The sequence below is a fragment of the Octopus bimaculoides genome, chromosome 1 (genome assembly GCF_046866305.1).
Source record: "Octopus bimaculoides isolate indiv1 chromosome 1, ASM4686630v1, whole genome shotgun sequence".
In the NCBI taxonomy this organism is placed as follows: Eukaryota; Metazoa; Mollusca; class Cephalopoda; order Octopoda; family Octopodidae; genus Octopus; species Octopus bimaculoides.
In genome coordinates, this window is record NC_142928.1 from 125,707,255 (window position 1) to 125,727,922 (window position 20,668).

The following is a 20,668-nucleotide window of genomic DNA, read 5'->3' on the forward strand; positions in this document are numbered from 1 at the left end:
TTGCTAATAACGAATACAATAATATCTTAATTTCTTTCCATATTCCTTTGATTAATGTAGTTAGATCGAAACACATTTTTCTATTTAATGTTTAGTGGTAGAATATAAATTGAGAAATGTCAATTGCCTCAGCCAGCCATGATTAATAGTTAAGAGAAAGTAAAAAAGTTTAAACCTACTAAAATAACAATTAAGTGCTACTGTAAAGTAGCCTTATAAAGTATGTTTTATGAAAATAAAAGCACTGAGGCATATGTGAGGAACAAGATCCTTGTAAAGAAACCCAACCTTTTCTCTCTTTGCCAACATGTGTAAGACATCTTCGAAGAGTTCCCGTCGATCACGATCACAGACATTTTTCCAGACATCTAAATCACCAAAAATATTATCTGCTTTCCTGTGAGTAGAAAAAAGCATCAATAATTAGATATGATGAAACTGTGTATACCGTGATACATGAATGCTTAAGTTTAGCTCAGTTATTATGTAGTCAGACTATTTAACACAACGAAACTCAATGAGTTTAAATCTCAACCTAATGTCCAGACTGACATACTAAATATTAAAACCAGCAGTTTAAGACAGTTGGGCTCTGACAGATTGCAAATTGCTATACAAGTAAACAAAAGGTGTTCAAATGATAAAAGAAAGATAGTAAAATAATAATGATACTACTGTTATGCAAGAGGACAAATTTGAATTTGGGAGCCATCTAGGAGACATTTTATAAAAACAGGGAAATAAATGGTGAAGTGTTTATTAGAAAAGTATTTTAATGTGGGCTATGACCTATCAGAGTCTTACAATCTTCTGATCCTTTTAGGAGATGACTTTGACAAAGAGAAAAGTTATGATCTGCAAAATTTGGTGCTGCTACAATTTTTAATTATGCATATTGAGTAAAAATACATAAACATCCGAATGTTAAATACTCCATCAAAAAGAGAGTATACTAGCTAATTTATTGTGATAGCAAATAAGGGAGAGCAATTTGTTTCAGAGACAAGTCATGCTACAAAGTATTGAAACAAACAAAAATGTTAAAAAAATATTTTATATGATAGTGATGATGTGAACAGCATTATTCTCTCAAGAATGGAATATGACCACTTGATGTCAAATTATAATTCTTGTCTAAAGATGTGACACTTGATAAACCAATGATTCAAGGAGCTCAAAATTTAATTCAAATACTCAGAAAATCAAACAACTAAAATATAATTACCAATATTTTACAGTAGAATTCATTTTGTCACTATTTAATAGAAAATTTTCCAGGTCTTCTTTAGCTTGTTTGGTTCGAAGTCGCTGTTCTTCCTAAAATAACAATGGATACATCAGTGGAATTAAAGGCCAAAAACTCTATAGCAACATAGAAAGCTTATAGATATAATCATAAAAATGAATGCCATAAGAAGTTAAAAGCAAATATAAAGTTATATCATTTACAATACAGACCTTCTCTTCTTTAGCTTTTTGAGTTTTGTATTCATTAAAAGCTTGTTTCTTCTCATTCAAGTGTTTTAATGCTCCATATCTTGAATCATTAATGATCATTTTCATAGCTTGCTCCCATGTAGCAGAAGACGGCACATCCTGTAAAGACAAAGGAATACTGAAAAATAATCTTTATCTCAATTCTATCACAATAGAAGTTTTATAACCTCAACATTTTCCATCCAGTTCAACAAAAATTTTAATTTCACTTCTTTTCAGGTGATATTACTTTGAATGGAAAAGAAACTAGTTCCAGCTCAGTCCAATACAGAGACTAGATTAAGATATAGTTAAGATAGCTAAATATAGGGTCATCTTATATACAGAACTACACTGATATGTCGAGTTAGTCAAGAAACAAAAAAAAAAGTGTAAACAGAAAACTTCTGAGTTGTGTATTATATTAATGCAACATAAGCAGGACTGAAAGAAGTTAAAAATCAAAGTTTTACCTAGTAGTAAGATATAATGTATAAAAGAAATAATATACAAGTAAAATATATTAAAGGACACTTTTACATAAATCTCAGAGAACTATAATCTAATGATATATTTAGGTTATATATAATTGAGGAATTACAATTGGTGCCACATAAAAAGCACTCAGTCCATTCTGCAAATGAAGGGCATCCAACAGTAAAAACCATGCCAAAACAGGCAGTGAAGCTTGGTGCAGTCCTCTGGCTTGCCAGCTCCTGTCAAACAGCCCAACCCATGCCAGCATGGAAGAGAGACATTATATAATAATGATGAAGAGGAGGGGAGGAATTAAGACAGTGAAGAAGGAAAACTGATTTCTAGCATAACTAGAACGCATTGGATTTATAAAGACAGTAAATTGAAAATGGGGGTTCAAACAAAGATTGATAAAGCGGATTGCTAAGGTTCAAATTAGAGTGATTATCAAGTCAATACATCAAATTCATTTAGATAGGAAAAATGTAAAGAATGATAATTATTAAAGCTAAGTAAAAACTAATTCAAATTTTAGCTACAAATTTCTAATTATGATTTTTGTGGATTTTTTTTTCTCTTCCTTCATGCAAACATCAAACTAAAGCAGAAAACCACAGCATGTTGAATATTAACAGAACTGACAATTTTACTGGTACCAAATGACTAACAAATGAAGTTGTAGAGATAAATAATAGTTAAAATTGCATAAATTACAGTAACAAATTTGAAGAGATGGAATAGTAAGTGCTCTGTAATGCAATTGATGATACGGTCTCCAGGCCTAATAAAAAAAAATTAGAACATAGTTTGTGTCATGATAGTGAGCTTAGAAAGATATCCATGAGAGAAATTTATTAAACATAAACATACCCTTTCTCGTAGGAGAGTTTTAAATGCTTCAATAGCTTCTTTTTTGTTCCGGAAAATATATTCTTTTCTCTCATTTTTCTCATCATCTTCACCTTCGCTGCTACAAAAGAGGAATGACAATATTTTTTAAAAATGGTGGCCTTCAACAAACAAAAGTTAGACAGTTAATTACTAGTGTTCAAAATAACTGAAGCCAAAGAAATAAATACAATACTAACAAATAACCAGTTTTGAAAAAAATTTAAGTCAAAATTCCCATGGGCCATCAACCCTTTTATAATCATATTTCAAATATTTAACTGAATTAATATAGATCTCTACATTAAATACAGTAGTCCCTTGCCATGTCATCACGGTTCACCTATCAAGCATTCAGTACATTGCAGGTTTTTCTGGCTAATATATGTATATTTATACCGTGGGTTTCTGCAGCCGATAGGTATATTTTTTAGATTTTAATTATTTCTGTGGGAGGTTTTGAAATGTAACACCTGCGATAATAAACGGATTACTGTACAGATATTCACAAAAACTGTTTTGAGGCTTTAGATTATTGCTGCAGTTTATTTATCCAGCATTTCACAAGATGTACTCAATGCACTTCATCATAGTACTGGCATTTGTCATATTGTTTGGATTAGGATTTACAGTGCTCTATGTTGTCTCCATACATCCAGGGTAACGTAACCCTTGAAGTGGATAGATGCCAGCAATCGAATTAAATTCGACGACTGGCACCCATGCCAACATCGTCTCGTTCATTGGAAACGAAACTCGGCTTGCGAAGACCTATTGGGGCAAGTGAAAGCGAAACTGTCATGGCACCTGTGCCCAGCATCGCCTTCCTGACACTTGTGCTGGATGGCATGTGTAAAGACATTCAAGTGAGATCGTTGCCAGTGCCACCAAACTGGTTCCTGTGCAGGTGGCACGTAAAATACACCATTTTGAGCGTGGCCGTTGTCAGTACCTCCTGAGTGGCCTTCGTGCTGGTGGCACGTAAAAGCACCCACTACACTCTCGGAGTGGTTGGCGTTAGGAAGGGCATCCAGCTGTAGAAACTCTGCCAAATCAGATTGGAGCCTGGTGTAGCCATCTAGTTCACCAGTCCTCAGTCAAATCGTCCAACCCATGCTAGCATGGAAAGCGGACGTTAAATGACAATGATGATGATGATACAGTGGAAGAGAGAGAGAATGCGTGCGCGAAACTTATATATATATATATACACCACATGTACACACACAAAAAGATAATGGATACAAAATTATGACTTGTAAACTAACAGTCCTTCATATTAATATCTATTCAGCTATGCAGTTTGTGTAATTCAGTCTAGGAAAGATAAACACTTGGATTTACAATAAAACTTTAAATAGTCCAGAATCTTAACCATAGCTTTTAAACAAAGTAGAAAAATAAATACTATGGTTTATGGCAGAAAGAGGTAAACCAATGAGCAGAGTAACAAAAAAAGAAAACAGGAAAGAAAAGAAAAATCATGCAATTTACCTGCTGTTTGATGATGAGTCTGTCTTATTGCCATCGATAACAACTTGAGTTGGAGTTTGCTTCTGTGCAACAGGAGTGACAGATCCTGCAGATGTAACTGTTGATGAACTACTTACAGCTGACTGTGCTTGCTGTGTGGCAGACTGTTGATGTTGTTGGACTTGTTGCTGAAGGACAACAGATGGTTGTGGAGGAAGTTCAATAGAAGCCAATGTTGCTTGAATAGCTTGTTGAATTGCAGACGGAGGGCCTGTATTATGAACTTGAGAAGTAGCACTACTTGTAGATCCTACCAAAACAGGAGCCTGAACAACTGAAGCCGACGACTGAGATGATGATACAACTGGAACACCACTGGTGACATTAGGACTCAAGCTGACACCAAGCTCTCCAACTGGTTTCCTACACAGTAAAAACACAAATAGAAATTTCAGTTAAACAAAGCAACAGCAGTCATTTAGCATTCATATTTAATAAACATAGTCCCCATAAAGAAAAATCAATCAGTTACAACCATAAATTAGTCCACAACTCAACAGCTTAAACTCTTGCACACATGTCCAACACCTTAATCTTAGAAAATTGCTTGAACTTCACAACTCGGTTAAGTCTGCCTATATTAGGATGCTTGTTAGATAGCGAGCTAGCAGAATCGTTAGCATGCAAGGTAAAGAGCTTAGCGATATTTTGTATGCCGCTATGTTCTGAGTTCAAATTCCACCGAGGTCGACTTTGCCTTTCATCCTTTCAGGGTTGATAAATTAAGTACCAGTCAAGTAGAAAGGTATGTTAGAATGCTTGTATTTAAATTACCATTTTTATTGATATCACTTCATAACAAACATATATTATCATATATCATTGTTTCAACATATATATTTCTAAGCTTGGCTAGACAGTTAGAGGACACAGTCCCTCAAGCCCTCTGAAATCATCATAACTTTGAATAAAGTTACATGACAACAAAATCATTTTTATATCTGATTGCTAAATATAGGTTTTATATATACATATATTAATGAATATAATATATATTGATGTGTGAATGTGAAAATGATTTACCCTCAACAGAGAGTTACAGGTAATGGAAAAATTCAGGGTTCCAAGCTGAAGCTGCATTGACAGCTTCTTAGAAATTTTCTGAAAGAAAACAAAAAATTTCAATGGCAAAAGTAGCTTTCCCAGCATTGGAGACACACCATAGGTCATCTGCATCTCTCCTACAGTCAGTCATCATGACTATGACTGTTCATGGTTTTGGTATGACTTGATAAGCTTTCTCCAAACTGGTTGGTTTTTTGCATGAGTTTACCATTTATTATGGTTCAATTCCTTTCCACTTCATAATCCATTTTGCAGTATCTGTGATACTCAGCCTAGGTCTTCCAAAGTTTTTTTTCCCTTATCATAGCTAAGAGTAAAGGAGTTGTTTGGGGAAATCTGCTATAGTCCATCCTGTGTATGTGTCCCAACCAACGTAAATTTCTATCAACAAAGATTTCCATCATAGAAGGCAGACCAGCACACCAGAAGATCTCAACATTCCTGATCTTGTCAAACACAATGATATTCACAATTTGTCACAGCTGTCTTATCATAATAATGTAACTCGTCTACTTGAGTTTTATAGATTGTCCAGGTTTCAGTTCCATACAGCATGGAAGAAAGCATGATAGACTGGTACATCTTACGTAAGACCCATATAGAAACATGCCTATGTCTTCCAGAGCCTCTCCTGCAGCCTGCTAAATGAAGCATTAGCTCTGCCAGAACTTTATTTGCCCAACACTGAACACATGAAGCAATTGTTAAGTAAGGGGATCAAACCTGAAATCACATGATTGTGAAGCAAACCACTTCACCACATAGCTTGGTAAATAAATCTTCAGCAAAATATTTGTGGACTATTGATTCTATTGAGTGAATTTAAATTATATTCTACCGTTCCATTTTTGCCTTTATATATTTCACTATTCGTTTCTTGTTTATATTTCACAAAAATTTAATATTAATTCAAGAATACTATACAGTATAATTTTTCAATGAACTAAAAAAATTTTGATAGCATCCTAAACAGCATTAATTTTATATTCCTAAATATTCTACAGAAACTGAAACACTGGGATGTGTTTATTAAGAAACCATTTGTCAATATTAAAATAGTTATTTTACTAAATTCACTTTTGTTTTCAAAATTAATGGTAACAAACTTGAAGTATTTCAAACAGGAATATGGTAACAAAAGAGTTAAATAAGAAAACAAAAAGACTACTCACTTATCTAATTCTTGCTTGACTATCATAGCTGGAATGAAAAGGAATATAATTGAAGATGTAACTTTTGTAGGAAACATTTGATTATGCTTTAGAGCAGTTTGTGATCAAAGAGGAATTAATATTTAAGAACATGTATTCATTAACAATAAGTTTAGCAATCGCACAATGGTTGGGGAGTGTCAATGGAATTATCACAGTGGCATTTAACTGCTCTCTTCAGAAATAATTTTCTTTTTCTTTTTGATGTCACAATTATCAAGTTTAAGCATGATTTTCAATGTTGTAGAAAACAATGTAACATAATTATTACAAATGCTCCATGAAAAAAGTTTTACAATACTAATAATTATCCTGAGGAAACGAACAAATATAGTGTTTTGCTTTGAGGCAAGTTTTAATGAGCAGGCTAGCTCAGTAGGCCAAACATTAAAAGTGTTCAAGCCATGAATATTCCATTTTTTTCCCACCTATTCAGACAACATATCCACAACCAGATAAGTCAAGGCATTCTGACTTTTTATAATGATAGTAGAATGTGATTCGAAGACTTACAACTAGTATGACTGTATAGAGGCTCCCATATAAACAAAATGGTATCATTTTTTGTGACAGCAGTAAGTAAATACTGCAGCATGTCATGATTAAAGGACTCAGTTTCTTGAGTAGAAATTTCATATTTTACATACCAAAGATGTTGGGACTCACAGAGGATGGCAGGGGACTGAGACTCCCGGTGGTTGATGTGCTTGAAAAGATGTCAAGCTAAGTAAAAGCATGGTTGTCCTTGCATACATGCTCGTCTCCTGCAACCCTCTCCAGCTGAGCATCCCTAATCTTGCGGGCTCATAGGTGCTGGTGCCACAAATAAAGCACCCAGGACACTCTGTAAAGTGGTTAGCGTTAGGAAGGGCATCCAGCTGTAAAAACCATGCCAAAACAGATATGGAACCTGAATAACTATTCAGCTGGTCAGCTCCCATCAAACCATCCAATCCAAGCCAAGATGGAAAGCAAACATTAAATGATGATGATCAACATCATTTATACACACAACTCTAGTCTTAAGTCTTTGACTATTGAACAAATTAGACCAAAGGCTAAAAAATAATTCAAAAGAGAAAAAAGGATTAAGAAAAAACTTAACAGCAACCAATAAGTAAAAACTGTGCAAGTTGAAAAATCTGTCTCCATTGCCCTTAGTAAAAGATTTTCCCTTATATATGTCTATAAAGATGAGTGATCAAGTAATTACTGAATAATAGTCAAACAAACTCGGAGACAAGAAATCTGAAGAAAGAAGATATGAACATAAATTCAAAGAATTAGTTAATAGCTAAGTCAAGAAGAGGATAGACTTATGACATAGAAGACAATTAGGAATTTCTACATGATTACCTGCTGTAAGATCTGTAGATGAAAACATGGTTCTATGACTGTGGAATGAAGTTTAAAAACTAAGAGACAAGCCTTGAAAGATTAGAAGAATGAGAACAAGAAAAAATATCAGGTAAATAAAGTTCAGTTTTTAAACAAACCTTCAAGTTCCTCTAATTCCTTCGGTTTGGTCCAGCGAGATTCTTTGGAGGCAGAATTGTGATAGTAAACCTTTCCTGTGTCAGATTTGTATTCTTTCCATGGACATTGACTTAACAATAGCTATTTAAAGAAAAGACGAAAAATTACAATTCAAACACAGCATCACATGTGTATAGAAGAGGAAATAATAGCCATAAAACAAAGAGACCATCTTTTATGCACATCAACTACAGGGACATAAAGACACTATCACCTGCACACAATACTGACAGTAAGTACTACACTGAGAGTATTACAATAATAGCAAATACATATTTATATAGCTTTGTAATTTATATACAAACAGTATTTAAATATCCCTTATATTAAGCATATTACACATGTAAGTTAAAGCTGGGAGAAAATTATACACACCAAAAGGTGCACACAGATATACAGTAATTCTAAACTGACAATTCAGAAACACTTCAGAAAGAACTCACTTCAGCAGGAGTTTTCAATTCATCTGGTTTTTCCCAGCTGGACTGTTTTGTTACACTGTTATAATAGTATGTTCTACCATCAGGAGCTTTGTGTTCAGTCCAAACAGTTTTCTGGAAAATAGGGAGAAAATTCATAAGTTAACTATGACAGAAGATTTATGCAGTTCATTATGTTCAAGCTGTGGTAAATTCCAGTCAAACAAATTCTGTGACACTGTTTCAATTCAGTTGAGTTATTTCACTTTAGTCTCCATTCCACTAGGTCATCATCCATAACCAACAAAAGGATGAGCTCTACCAGGTTGATACTTTTGACAGGGTAGAAGTTTTAAGCAGTAACACATTAAAGGTTAATGAAAAGCTTTTTCTTTTTATTTCCTTTCTTGCAACCATCATTGTTGTGTCCTAAGCAAGGCATACAATAGTTTACCTAAATATACCTACTTAAAAGAAGAAAAAAAACTATCACAATTAAGTAACTAGCAGTATAAAGAGTATAGTAACAGGATACTTGCTGTAACAATTCAGATGCAAGAATCTAACACTTGCAAAACTATTTATCCTAACATTAGTATAAGAAAATAGATAGTCCCACCCATGCTAGCATGGAAGGCAGACATTAAATGATGATATGATAATGATGATATAATGTCCAATCTCTTGAGACTACCACCAGTTTCTGTAACACAAAACATCTCGTTTGAAATGCTCATATTTAAAAACCTATTGCAATAATTTAATTTAACAATTTTTTGGTAGTTTATTTTCCAAATACTACTTAATAACAAAACTGTAATTTTGCTAAATCCCTCATAATTTTCAATTACTTAAAAAATTCAATGAAATGCATAGGCAGAATAAGGCAATGAATTAGCAAAGTCATTATAACAAAAAATAGATTGTTTGCAGCGTTAGTTCCAGCTCTCTGCTTTCAAATCATACAAAGGTCAACTTTGTCTTCCATTGTTTCAAGATCAATAAGATACAAGACAAGTACTGGAAGAAATCAGTTTAGTCAGACTTTGAAAGGGATGGGCTCTGCCAGGTTTTAATAATGTCCAAGATATGCCATTTGTTACAAAGGTACACTTAACAATTCCACCAAGAGTTAAGGGTCTATGACTCCAGGCATGGCATTTCATTAGGAACATGTTCACAAAATGGTTAAAAATATACCGGCAGAGTGAAGATGCAAACACTGCTACTTGCCTTCTTCATTTATAATAAGCATATGAAGCAGAAAAGTAACTGAAATATTAGTAGGCCATACTAGATCACTAAAACTATTAAATTTTAGGTCTCTATGTTTAGAGTTCAAATCCTAAAAGAGATTACTTTCCTTTTTTGCTGTTGAGTCAAAGTATAAGTTGTGTTTGCAGTTTAGTTCCAGGTCAGCCCAAATTGAGTAAACATATGATCAAGTGTTCCAGCCATAACCAACATGGCTTTTATTGAGATATTGTACATTCAAAAACACATCATTCAATGTGTCCTGCCCTTTTAAAAGAAGGTAAGGTGTGAGTTGAGGGAGCAATAAGTACTGCTTTGAAACGGTTGAGCGACTACATAGAGACCTCTTGATTATTAATACAAGTTCAAATATGAGATTTGTGCCAACATATATCTTTATCGTTATTATATGTATATAAAACATTGTAACAGGAGAAACAAAATGCTTGTGAAGCAATAACAAAACTATCGCTAACCTTTTCAGCAGGTTTACACTCTATAGAAGTGGTTGAGGAAGCTGCAATGGAAGATGGTTGCTGGGTGGTTTGTGTCTGACCAACAGACCCAGGTAAAGCACCAGGAAGAGAGACAGGAGTACCTGAAATTCAATGTTAAACACAAAATTACAATGTTTTCTTATATTACAATCAAATACACAAAGACATAGAAAGACATGGGACAAGATGGTGAAGTATGATCTTCGGATGGTGAGTCTCATGGAGCCAATAAGAAGTGAGAAAGCTTTTGACAATTAGCTGTGCTTGAGAGGACACATCAAGCTAAGTGAAACTGTAGTTGTGGTCAGTAAAAGACACTAGTGCTGATGACACATTAAAAGGTACCTACTACACTGTGGAGTGCTTGGCATTAGGAAGTGTGTCCAGCCAGATACCAAGCCAAAACAGACAGGAGCCTGGTGCAGCTTTCTGGCTTATCAGTTCCAGGCAAACTGCCTAACCCATGCCAGCATGGAAAATAAACGTTAAATGTGGATGATGATGACGATAAAATATCACATTATTCATATACAATATCATTCAACATCATCAATTAATCCTTTAGCATTTAAACCAGTCATAACAAGTCCAAATATTCTACCTCTGATGTTCAAACTGGCTAGATCTGGCCTCTTACACCAACCCTACAATGTCATTCTAAAAATAAACAATGACATCACTAAATTTTATAGCTACAAGATAATGCATAATTAATTTAAAACAATGTGAATAAATAAGCATTACATTTGACAAGAGTAACCTGAATGCTAAAGGATGAAATAACAAATTTGAGAATATCAACAAAGCACAAGCATAGCTGTGTGGTAAGAAGCTTGCTTACCAACCACACGGTTCCAGGTTCAGTCCCACTGTGTGGGACCTTGGGCGTGTGTCTTCTACTATAGCCTCGAACTGACCAAAGCCCATGAGTGGATTAGATAGGCAGAAACTGAAAGAAGCCGATCGTGTGTGTGTGTCAAAAATAGACAGGGGGTACAGTTTGAATTTGTGACAAACAAGAAAATACATTAGTACAAAAAGATTCTTTAATAAAAAAAGAAAGAAAGAAAAAAGCAGATCAAGAAAATGATATACATTAGGAAGTTAAATAGTTTGGATTCACAGTGTATAAAATATATAAACACCAGCCTGAAGCTGTTTTTGTAAAAACTGTTATGAGATTCCAATATGATTTTCCCACATAAACTAACCATGTAATATGTACAGATACAAGAAAACAATAACAGACAAGGCACATACATATACAATTCTGATAGTATATTTCTTTCTACTATAGGCACGAGGCCTGAAATTTGGTGGGGGGGGGGGGGGGGGAGAGTATTAGTCAATTACCTCAACTACCAGTGCTCAAAGATGAAAGGCAAAGTCAACCACAGCAGAATTTGTACTCAGAATGTTAGGCCAGAAGAAATGCTATGTATTTTGTCCAACATACTAACGATATATAGTGGTCAAGTTTTTTATAAAAACACCATACTGCATGAGGCTTTTCAACATTAGCGCCCACAAAATGAACCTGATGGCTCAACAACATAGGAAAACTGGCCTACATATACTTACACCCGGCTACTCAGTTTTAGTGTCTTGAAATAAAAAGTTCAGTAGAACAACATATATGTATTATTCCTATCTCTCATGAGAAGATCCTGTGATACTAGTATACAGACAGATTGCCTGCAACTATATAAGAAGCCTAACGTCCTTTTTCCTCAATAAACTTACAATAGTATCTTAACTAACATATGAATACTGAAAATCTATAATGTTGAGTGAAAGATCTGGTTGTTGAATTTAATGACAATATGGTAGTTAAGAAATGAATTCATCATCATCCTAGTTAAAACTGATGCAAATGAAATTATACAATTGCTTCCGTATAAACAATGACAGATTATCTTATAAGGAAAAAGCATCCAGTACACTCTGTAAAGAAGTTGACATTAGAACGGCACCAGTTGTAGAATCATACCTAAACAGACATTGGAGCTCAACGATGCACTTTGGTTCATCAGTTCATGTTGAATCCCATGCCAGCATGGAAACAAGACCTGGGCCTAGAATATAGCTTAGCTAGTTAGCAAACTGTCTGAGTTGTTACACCACAGTGGTATTTGGCCAAATTCTCTATGCTCCAAAATCAAATCCTGCAGCAATCAGCTTCATTTTTACAGTATCAATAAGAATAATTACCAATCTAAGGCAGTGGATTGGCAGACTTGTTATCGAATCAGGCAAGATACCTTGAGTACCTGTTCTGCTTCCTTGCATTCCAACAGCACTGCTGCCAAGCTGTATCAGCCCAAGCTGGTTACCTTTCCCTAGGATGAACATCAATAGCATGAAGAGGGGGGACTTGCATGTATAGACAGTTATCAGTCTTCCTTCAAAAGATTTTTATCAGGACTGCATATACATGCACTGATACACAGCCAACATTGACCAGCAAAGCCCTCAGTAAAATAATAAAAAAAAGCAACATAAGAATGTAAATGTTCTTAGAGCTTTCTGATAAAGCATCTTAAATATCTGTATACTTAAATTCAAGATTCTTTGAGAAGAAAGGAAAATTTTGACGCCCCTCACAATCCTTAAGGAAGAATAAACAATGAATGATTACCTAACATACCTGTTGTGGGTGGAAAGCCCGGAGGTGGGATAGGTAATCCAGGAGGTGGTATTCCAGGGCGTGGTGGTACCCCAGGTCGTGTTGGTACAGCTCCAGAACTAGAACGGGGAGGAACAAAAGGTGGTACAGGTGTATAAGCTGGAAAAAAAATATTAAGACGGAAAAAAAAAATGAATAAAGTTTCAATAAAATAGGTTCATTGGCTTGTGATTTGTTTGACTTAATTAGCCAAACAAATCACAAAAATTCAATAGCTAACATCGAATTAAAAGTAATACTGAAAACCTGAAATGGGAGAAAGCTGTATGTTATCATGGGTGTGATGGATGTATATTGACAGAACAATCTTTATTTTTTATAGGTAGGTTATTTTTACTTTAGCTAACTCAGCTGAGACCCAATGAGAAATATTTACACATTCAAACAGCAAGAAATAGCAACCAAATCTCCCTCTGTTGTCTTCAACAGTGGGCACATTGAATAACATAATCCAAAGACAGGACATTATGACTCAGAAATCTTTCATCTTATGTCTGCTTAAACAGGGCTGACTCAAGAATAAATTACTAAGACAACAGCAACATAGAAATATAGGCAATCTGAGTTAAGGGAAAATAATGCATTTTTCTAAAGAGGTAAGCACAAAAATTCTTTTTTTTTTTTTTTTTTTTTTTATATAACAAGGTTCTAGCAAGCAAAGAATGATATGATGGTAGAATAGTACAACAGACAAAGCTAAAAAAAGAAAACTCAGAAAGGATTGAAAAGGAACAAAAAATGGAAAAATTAAGAAGCAAAGAACAGACAAAAATGCTAAAAATCATGTATATCAAACAGAGAAGAAGCTGAATGTTAGAGATTTAACAATATTCTATGTTAGGAGGTATTTCAAATTGAGGGGCAGTATGTCTGTGCTCATCTGGGAACCACTGATAAAGGGAGCGTACAGAATAATTGCAGAGCACTCACTCTCACCAACAGAGACAAGAGGCATGGAAATGACAAAAACAAATATTAAGAGAATAAGTGGTAAAAACAGGAATTACGTGAAATAGATCCAACAAAGGAACCAACTCTTAAGGGGGTTATTAAAGACATGAAGGTAAGGAAAGCAATAGGCCATCAGAGACAGTCACCAAGATCCTGAAATATTCAGTGAAGTAGGACACATGCTGACTACTAACAGTGAAATCAGGTGGTGCAATTACAGCATATTGTCAACTGCTACAAGGCCAAAAAAGATGCTTTACCAAGAGAAATTAAACTTACAGAGCAGGTCATGAAGTTCATCAGGAAATTCTCTTAGAATAGATGCAGGACTGATGCTCTCTTCTTAAAGAAACTATTAGGTCATTGCTAAACAAGACTTCCCATGGACAAGTTGTCTTGAACTCTAGTGATGTAGCTTAAAGAACTAAAATGTGGACTAAAAACTGATCCTTGACAGGCACTTAATCACAAGCTTAATTTGTCACTGAGCTTGCCAATTCTCATTCTGCTAAGAGCATCTTTGTACAAGGTTTGCACAGCATCTACATGCTATTCATCTTTCTCTGGGTTTTTTTTAGAGCAACCACCAAAATAGTGAATATAGTTCCTTAAAAACTGTCTCCAAATCAAAAAAGTGCTAGATATAGTTTGGGCAAGAATTTCTGTAACTGCCTCTCTAAGATAGCATCACACATCCAACTACAATCCTAAACTGCATCAAATCTCAGAATTTCTCTGCCACTTTCATGGTTTAGTCCATCAGCTTAATTTCTCTGAAGTAACATCTTTACAGAGAATCTCTTGTGCTCTTGTAGCAACTCACAATGATGCTGTTACGACATTCATTGCATCACATGATTGACTATAATACTAGCCAGTCACGTGTCATACTTCATTAAATATTTCTTCTTAGCAACTTGATAGCTAAACAATGATTAGAAAAATGTTGTGGAAGAATCTCATACAGGATGACAGACGAAAGGTTTCATAGATGCACAGAAGTAATACGCAGTAAGAACACCCAAGATATGAAGTCCTTCAGTAGCTAGCTCAAGATACTTAGAAGACCTATTCAGTAGTGCAGCTGGGTGTTGCAAAAGCATAGTAGCCAGAGTAAGGACAAGGTGGAAAGTTCATGGAGCTATTATCCTTTGGTCAAAATGGATTTCATTTCCCAACATTTGTGTACAGAATACAAAACTGCATGGTTTTGTATTTCTGCATGTTGAGGAAGTGCAATGGTTGGAAAAGAAATAAATGGAGCATGTTCTACTGAAGACATCCGAGCAAGATCGTTGCCAGTGCCGATGGACTGGCTCCTGTGCAGGTGGCACGTAAAATACATCATTTCAAACGTGGCCATCACCAGTACCGCCTGACTGGCCTTTGTGCCGGTGGCACGTAAAAGCACCCATTACACTCTTGGAGTGGTTGGCATTAGGAAGGGCATCCAGCTGTAGAAACTCTGCCAAATCAGATTGGAGCCTGGTGTCACCTCCTGGTCCACCAGTCCTCAGTCAAATTGTCCAACCCATGCTAGCATGGAAAGCAGACGTTAAACGAAGATGATGATGAATGCAAGAGAGACAAGAGAAAAACTAGGCATTAACAGTATCAACTGTAGTATGCAAGAACGAAGAATACACTGGTATGGATATGTGATGTACATGAAGGAGTTGGTGAAAATGTGTCAAATAATGTAAATTGAAGTCGCTTGCAAAAGATGCTGTAAAAGGCAACAAATTAGCAGCGAAATTATAACATAGGAGAGACTGTTTCAGCTCTCTCCCTTCAAATCACACTGAGACTGAAACAAATCTGTCCATCCTATGCCAGCAAATACACAAATATTGATGAAATTATTGTTTGATTGCCAGCTTGCCCTTAGTCCCTGTATCCCTTTCTATTTTACATGAAACTGAAAGCAATAAAATATCTTACCTGGTGGTATTCCAGGTGGCATAACTGGAGGAGGTTTGATCATATCTGGACTTGGTCCTGGACCACCTGCAACCATTGTAGGTATAAAACCAGGTGGTGCTGGTCCTGGAGGCACAGGCCCAATCTAGAAAAGCAAAACATATAGAGATTAGACATGTAGCAAAGTATGAAAAACAAAGACAGCAAATACAAGAGTAACAAGAGAATGAAGTCTCAGTTCGATTATTTTGAATATTGATTTTGTTTGTGTGTACTATTTCTAATTTTTGCAGACAATATCACTTTTGTACTTTATTTGACACGCGAGTAGAACTCATCTGGAAACCTCATGGCATACTTAGATTGTTGAAAAAAATCGATAATAGGACCCTTCTAATGGATCCTTCTATCTACTACATGTAACTAATATTTTATTTAAACCCAAAGGAAATAACCCATACCACCTGCAGAGTTTAGCAAAGTGATCAATATTTGATTCTCACGATCAGCTGAACCAATTCTGCATTTCACTGCTACAGTTTTGAACTGCTAAACATTATTACTGCACATCCTTAATTTGAATCTTAAACATTAAAGACTTCTTTCATACGTTTCTATACATACATACTTTTTTGAATGCCCATTACTCCGATAATTCTACATGTTTACAGTTACACTTTTTCCATGACAGTACATAAATTTTTTATTCCACAACGTATTTGTAGTGGCTTCATGCAAGCATAGCATGGATTCAATCCTCGATTGCCAAATTTCACTTAACACTTCAACAGCACTTTTCTCACAGTAAAACAATAATTTTTCTGTGAATGACAGCAGTTATACATTTCCTAGATGCCTTTGCTAAGCAGAATAATGTCTTTGCCTCTTACCAACCTGCGACAACCTCTCTCACCAACATCCAACAATCTCTCCCTCCTCCAGCTGACAGTTTTTCCTACTTTTCCGTGACGGAAAATACACCTTTTGTGGCTGTTGAAATAGAACATCTTTACCTGCGGAAATTACCAGGTACACCAGCTACTATATGCATATACACATATATACATATATGTCTCTAATAGGATTGGGAGATCTTATATAGAGAAAGCATTAAAGGACTGGAGTTAATATAAACCTTCTAGGCCCACTTCATAACATCTCGAATACTCTTCACTGATACCTAATTTGTCTCCTAATCTCTACATATCATTTCACACCCACCTAAGCCTGAATGATCAAATAGCTATTTGCTGAGTAAGATATTTGAAACATCCAGTAATGAGTTTTTATGTGCTTACACTTGCCAAAGATTCAAATTTATTAATATAGAGTAAATTTTGTTTAAGATACAGTAAAAATAAATTTGCTCACTTGAGAATTAAGTTTTAGCATTAAATCCAGCCATATCAGGCTGAAATATTCTACCTGTTGTATGTTCAAACAATCCACACCTACCATACAATGTTATTGTAAAAATAACATCATTGAAATTTTGAAGCTACAAGATAATGCATGTTTAATTCAAAACAATGTGATTAAATAAGTATGACATTTGAGAGTATAATCTGAATGCTAAAGGATTAAATTATTTATGTCTGTTTTTCTACCCAGCTAGGATGGATAAAACTTCTGCGGCAACATTTTTATGTGATGTCAACTCCTACTTGCTTTCCAAATAAGGTGATGATGATTCAAACATTGAACTGAGTTGCAGTATGCTGAATATATAGTTAGCATAAAACATAAAAACACATCACTACTTGAGCAGTGTCCAAGTCAAATACAAAATATACAGATACACACACACAAACAATCACTACATGTTTCTACACACCATATCATCCTTCTCTCATCATTCCCATCTAATGTATCATTCATTATTACTCTGCCATTATTCAACCCCTTCTGTACTGTCAGTCAACTTCTATTTACCACTGAACCCTACCCAATCCCCAAATCATCACCTACTCTTCCCTCTAACATACTCTTAATCACCTTTCAATACTTGTTCTTTATTCATTATATTCACCCTCTAATCCATTCCCCATATCTAACCATCTCTCACTTTCACCATATGTTCTTGTAACCTCTACTCACCCACATTCCCTTTTCTTGTTCTCACTTATCTTCAATCACCATTTTGTATTTTGTACACCTTATCACCACTACTTTTATCACTCCAGATCCACCACAGTTACTCCCAACCTCTCTTCTATAATGCAAGTTGCTATGTAGCACTTCTATAGCAAGAAACCTGTTCTATTCTGGCCACTTCTCATTCTCCTAGCATAAACTTGCCTCTCTCTACTGTAGCCCTATTTAAAGGAAATCTTTGTCTTGCAAGCAACACATTGATCTCACTTGTGCCACAAAGGTAGCACATAATTGTGTAAAATGATTGGTATAAGGAAGGATATCCAGCCATAGAAACCATGCCAAAGCAGACACCAGAACACAATGAACCTCTTGGACCCTTTCAAATTGTCCAACTCATGCCAGCATGGAACATGGGCATTAAAAGACGATGATAATGATTTCCATTCACTAAATTCCACTCACAAAGCATTTACCAACCTAAAGTTATTGTAGAGGACAATCACTCAAGATACCACACAGTGCAGTTAAATCCAAAACTACAAGTTATTTAGTTTTTCATTACATTTTTGCACAATTTAATTTTGTTGTCACTGTTGCTATTCTTATGTAATCCCAGCATTTGATGACAGCTAACGTTGATAATAGGATGTAATTTGGCAAGATTTGGCTGCTTTTTCTTGCAAATCAAGGAATCACATGGGTGTTCGTTATTGTTGCTGATATGATAGGGGTGGTGCTGATGGCAGTAGTGACAATTATGAATTAATAATGACAGTATTATATGATGATGAATATAAATTTGAATACACTTGTAATCATCATCATTTAGCATGGAAAACAGATGTATGATGATGATGATGAGTATTAGCAGAAGCTTCTAATTTAAGCACAAGGCCAACAATTTTGAGGGGATGGGGAGGGGCTTAGTCAATACAATCAACCTCAGAACTCGATTGGCATTTTATTTTATTGATCCCAGTGTGATGTAAGATAACGTTGAGCAACAGAATTTGCACTCAGTGTACTCAGGGGCACGTAAAAAGCATTATCCAATCATGGCCGATGCCAGTACCTACTGACTGGCCCCTGTGCCAGTGGCACATAAAAAGCACTATCCAAACGTGATCAATGCCAGGCCCACCCGACTGGCTCGTAAAAAGTACCCACTACACTCTCAGAGTGGTTAGCGTTAGGAAGGGCATCCAGCTGTAGAAACATTGCTTGATCAGACTAGAGCCTGGTGCAGTCGCTGGCTCTCCAGACCTCAGTCAAACCGTCCAACCCATGCCAGCATGGAATAATGGATGTTAAACGATGATGATGATTACCAGGTGTATACTGCTTTTAGAAAAGATACACAGCATCCCTGCTTGTCATTAAAATTAGCTAAGAAGGAACTGGCAACAAAAAAGTAAATGGTTGTAAAACTTTGTAAGTGAGTTTGTTAGAAACTGAAAGCCCATTGCATGCACATCCTTGCCTTGACATCATGTGATGGATGTAAACAAACATCACCATAATACAAGCAAAAAATTTGGTGAATGGAAAACCCATCCAACCAAAGCCTGCACAGAAGAATGCATGTAAAACTAGAAAAGCACTCAGAGAGCACAGACCTCTGCCAAGCAGCTCATTTCCACCCATATACACACATGCTGAAAATCGCCCAATTTCCCAAACCAACGCCGAGAAAAACAACCTCCTTGGTGAGGTTAAAAAAAAATAACTCAGCCACTTTCCTTCTTTATGAGTGTCTGGCATGATGTTGAAGAGAGCAGGGCCAATTGAGGTGAAATAGTTCTGTCATAGTGTTGTGATAATGACACGAACATTTCTGTAGTGGATGGATGGCACAGGGGCCAAGCCTCGGACGAATTTTAAAGATGGGCAATGTTAATGGAATATTTTCTACATCATACAGAAGATATAGAGCTCACAGCAGTGGTGGAGGGAGCAAAGCCTGGCTTTTTGAGTCGCTCCCAATAGTCAAGGCTTGTCATGTCATCCTCCGCAGACCTCCGCCAAGCAGCTCATTTTAAGATAGATACGTGAGTAAAATTACTAATAGAGAAACGAAAATGAACTTTGGAAACAGCAACGCCACCATAGGTTACGTGGAAACAATGAACGTGTTTTCAAGCGAGATAATCAAAGAACGTAACATTGTAATACTTCATGTAAAGTAAATATAACAAATGAAAAATCCTCCAAGAATCCATAAAAATTCCCGGATCACTACCAAAATTTCATCATCTGTTCCTTGTGTCATTACCAACTTTTCCTGCTAGTTTCATCAAATACCATTCACAACTTTTTGAGTTATTTTGCACACAGACGGACAGATGGACAAATTTCCATTCCATTTAACTTTTCCATAATTATTTAGGACAGCTCTATATCCTCCTTTATAAGTGTCTGGCCATTTTCAAGAAATAGGCCATACAAGACATGTCTCGTCATTAGGTGGGCTGCACTACTAAAAAATTCAAGGTAAATTTTCTTTAGAAATGCCATCAGAAAGTCCTACAGGTTACAGTTCACCCATGACTGGTTTAGAAGTTCACTTTGCAACAACATTATTCAAGATTCATTCCCACAGCATGGAACCTTAGGCAAGTGTCTTTAAATGTAGCCCATTGTGTGAGTGTGTATGTATTA

The 20,668-nt window shown here is 35.6% G+C and overlaps 1 protein-coding gene across 11 annotated transcripts in view; it reads right to left on the reverse strand.

The window, feature by feature from the left end:
- The window catches only part of LOC106881150 (pre-mRNA-processing factor 40 homolog A), a 124,243-nt gene that overhangs the window by 64,966 nt on the left and 38,609 nt on the right, over nt 1-20,668 (reverse strand). For 5 of the 11 annotated variants that reach the window (XR_016243113.1, XM_089357434.1, XM_089357413.1 and 2 more), the window contains exons 3-13: nt 15,935-16,058; nt 13,004-13,141; nt 10,336-10,457; nt 8,630-8,740; nt 8,147-8,267; nt 6,612-6,639; nt 4,336-4,737; nt 2,824-2,923; nt 1,459-1,596; nt 1,226-1,317; nt 289-397 (exon numbers count right to left, since the gene is read on the reverse strand). Coding sequence is in view for 9 of the 11 variants with exons in the window: in XM_089357434.1 (XP_089213560.1) it covers nt 289-397; nt 1,226-1,317; nt 1,459-1,596; nt 2,824-2,923; nt 4,336-4,737; nt 6,612-6,639; nt 8,147-8,267; nt 8,630-8,740; nt 10,336-10,457; nt 13,004-13,141; nt 15,935-16,058 (1,485 nt within the window). In the remaining 2 variants the exon portion in view is untranslated. Of the gene's footprint in view, nt 1-288; nt 398-1,225; nt 1,318-1,458; nt 1,597-2,823; nt 2,924-4,335; nt 4,738-6,611; nt 6,640-8,146; nt 8,268-8,629; nt 8,741-10,335; nt 10,458-12,994; nt 13,142-15,934; nt 16,059-20,668 lie in introns of all 11 variants that reach the window. The other 6 variants (XR_008264720.2, XM_014931453.3, XM_052969965.2 and 3 more) reach the window with 2 other exon arrangements.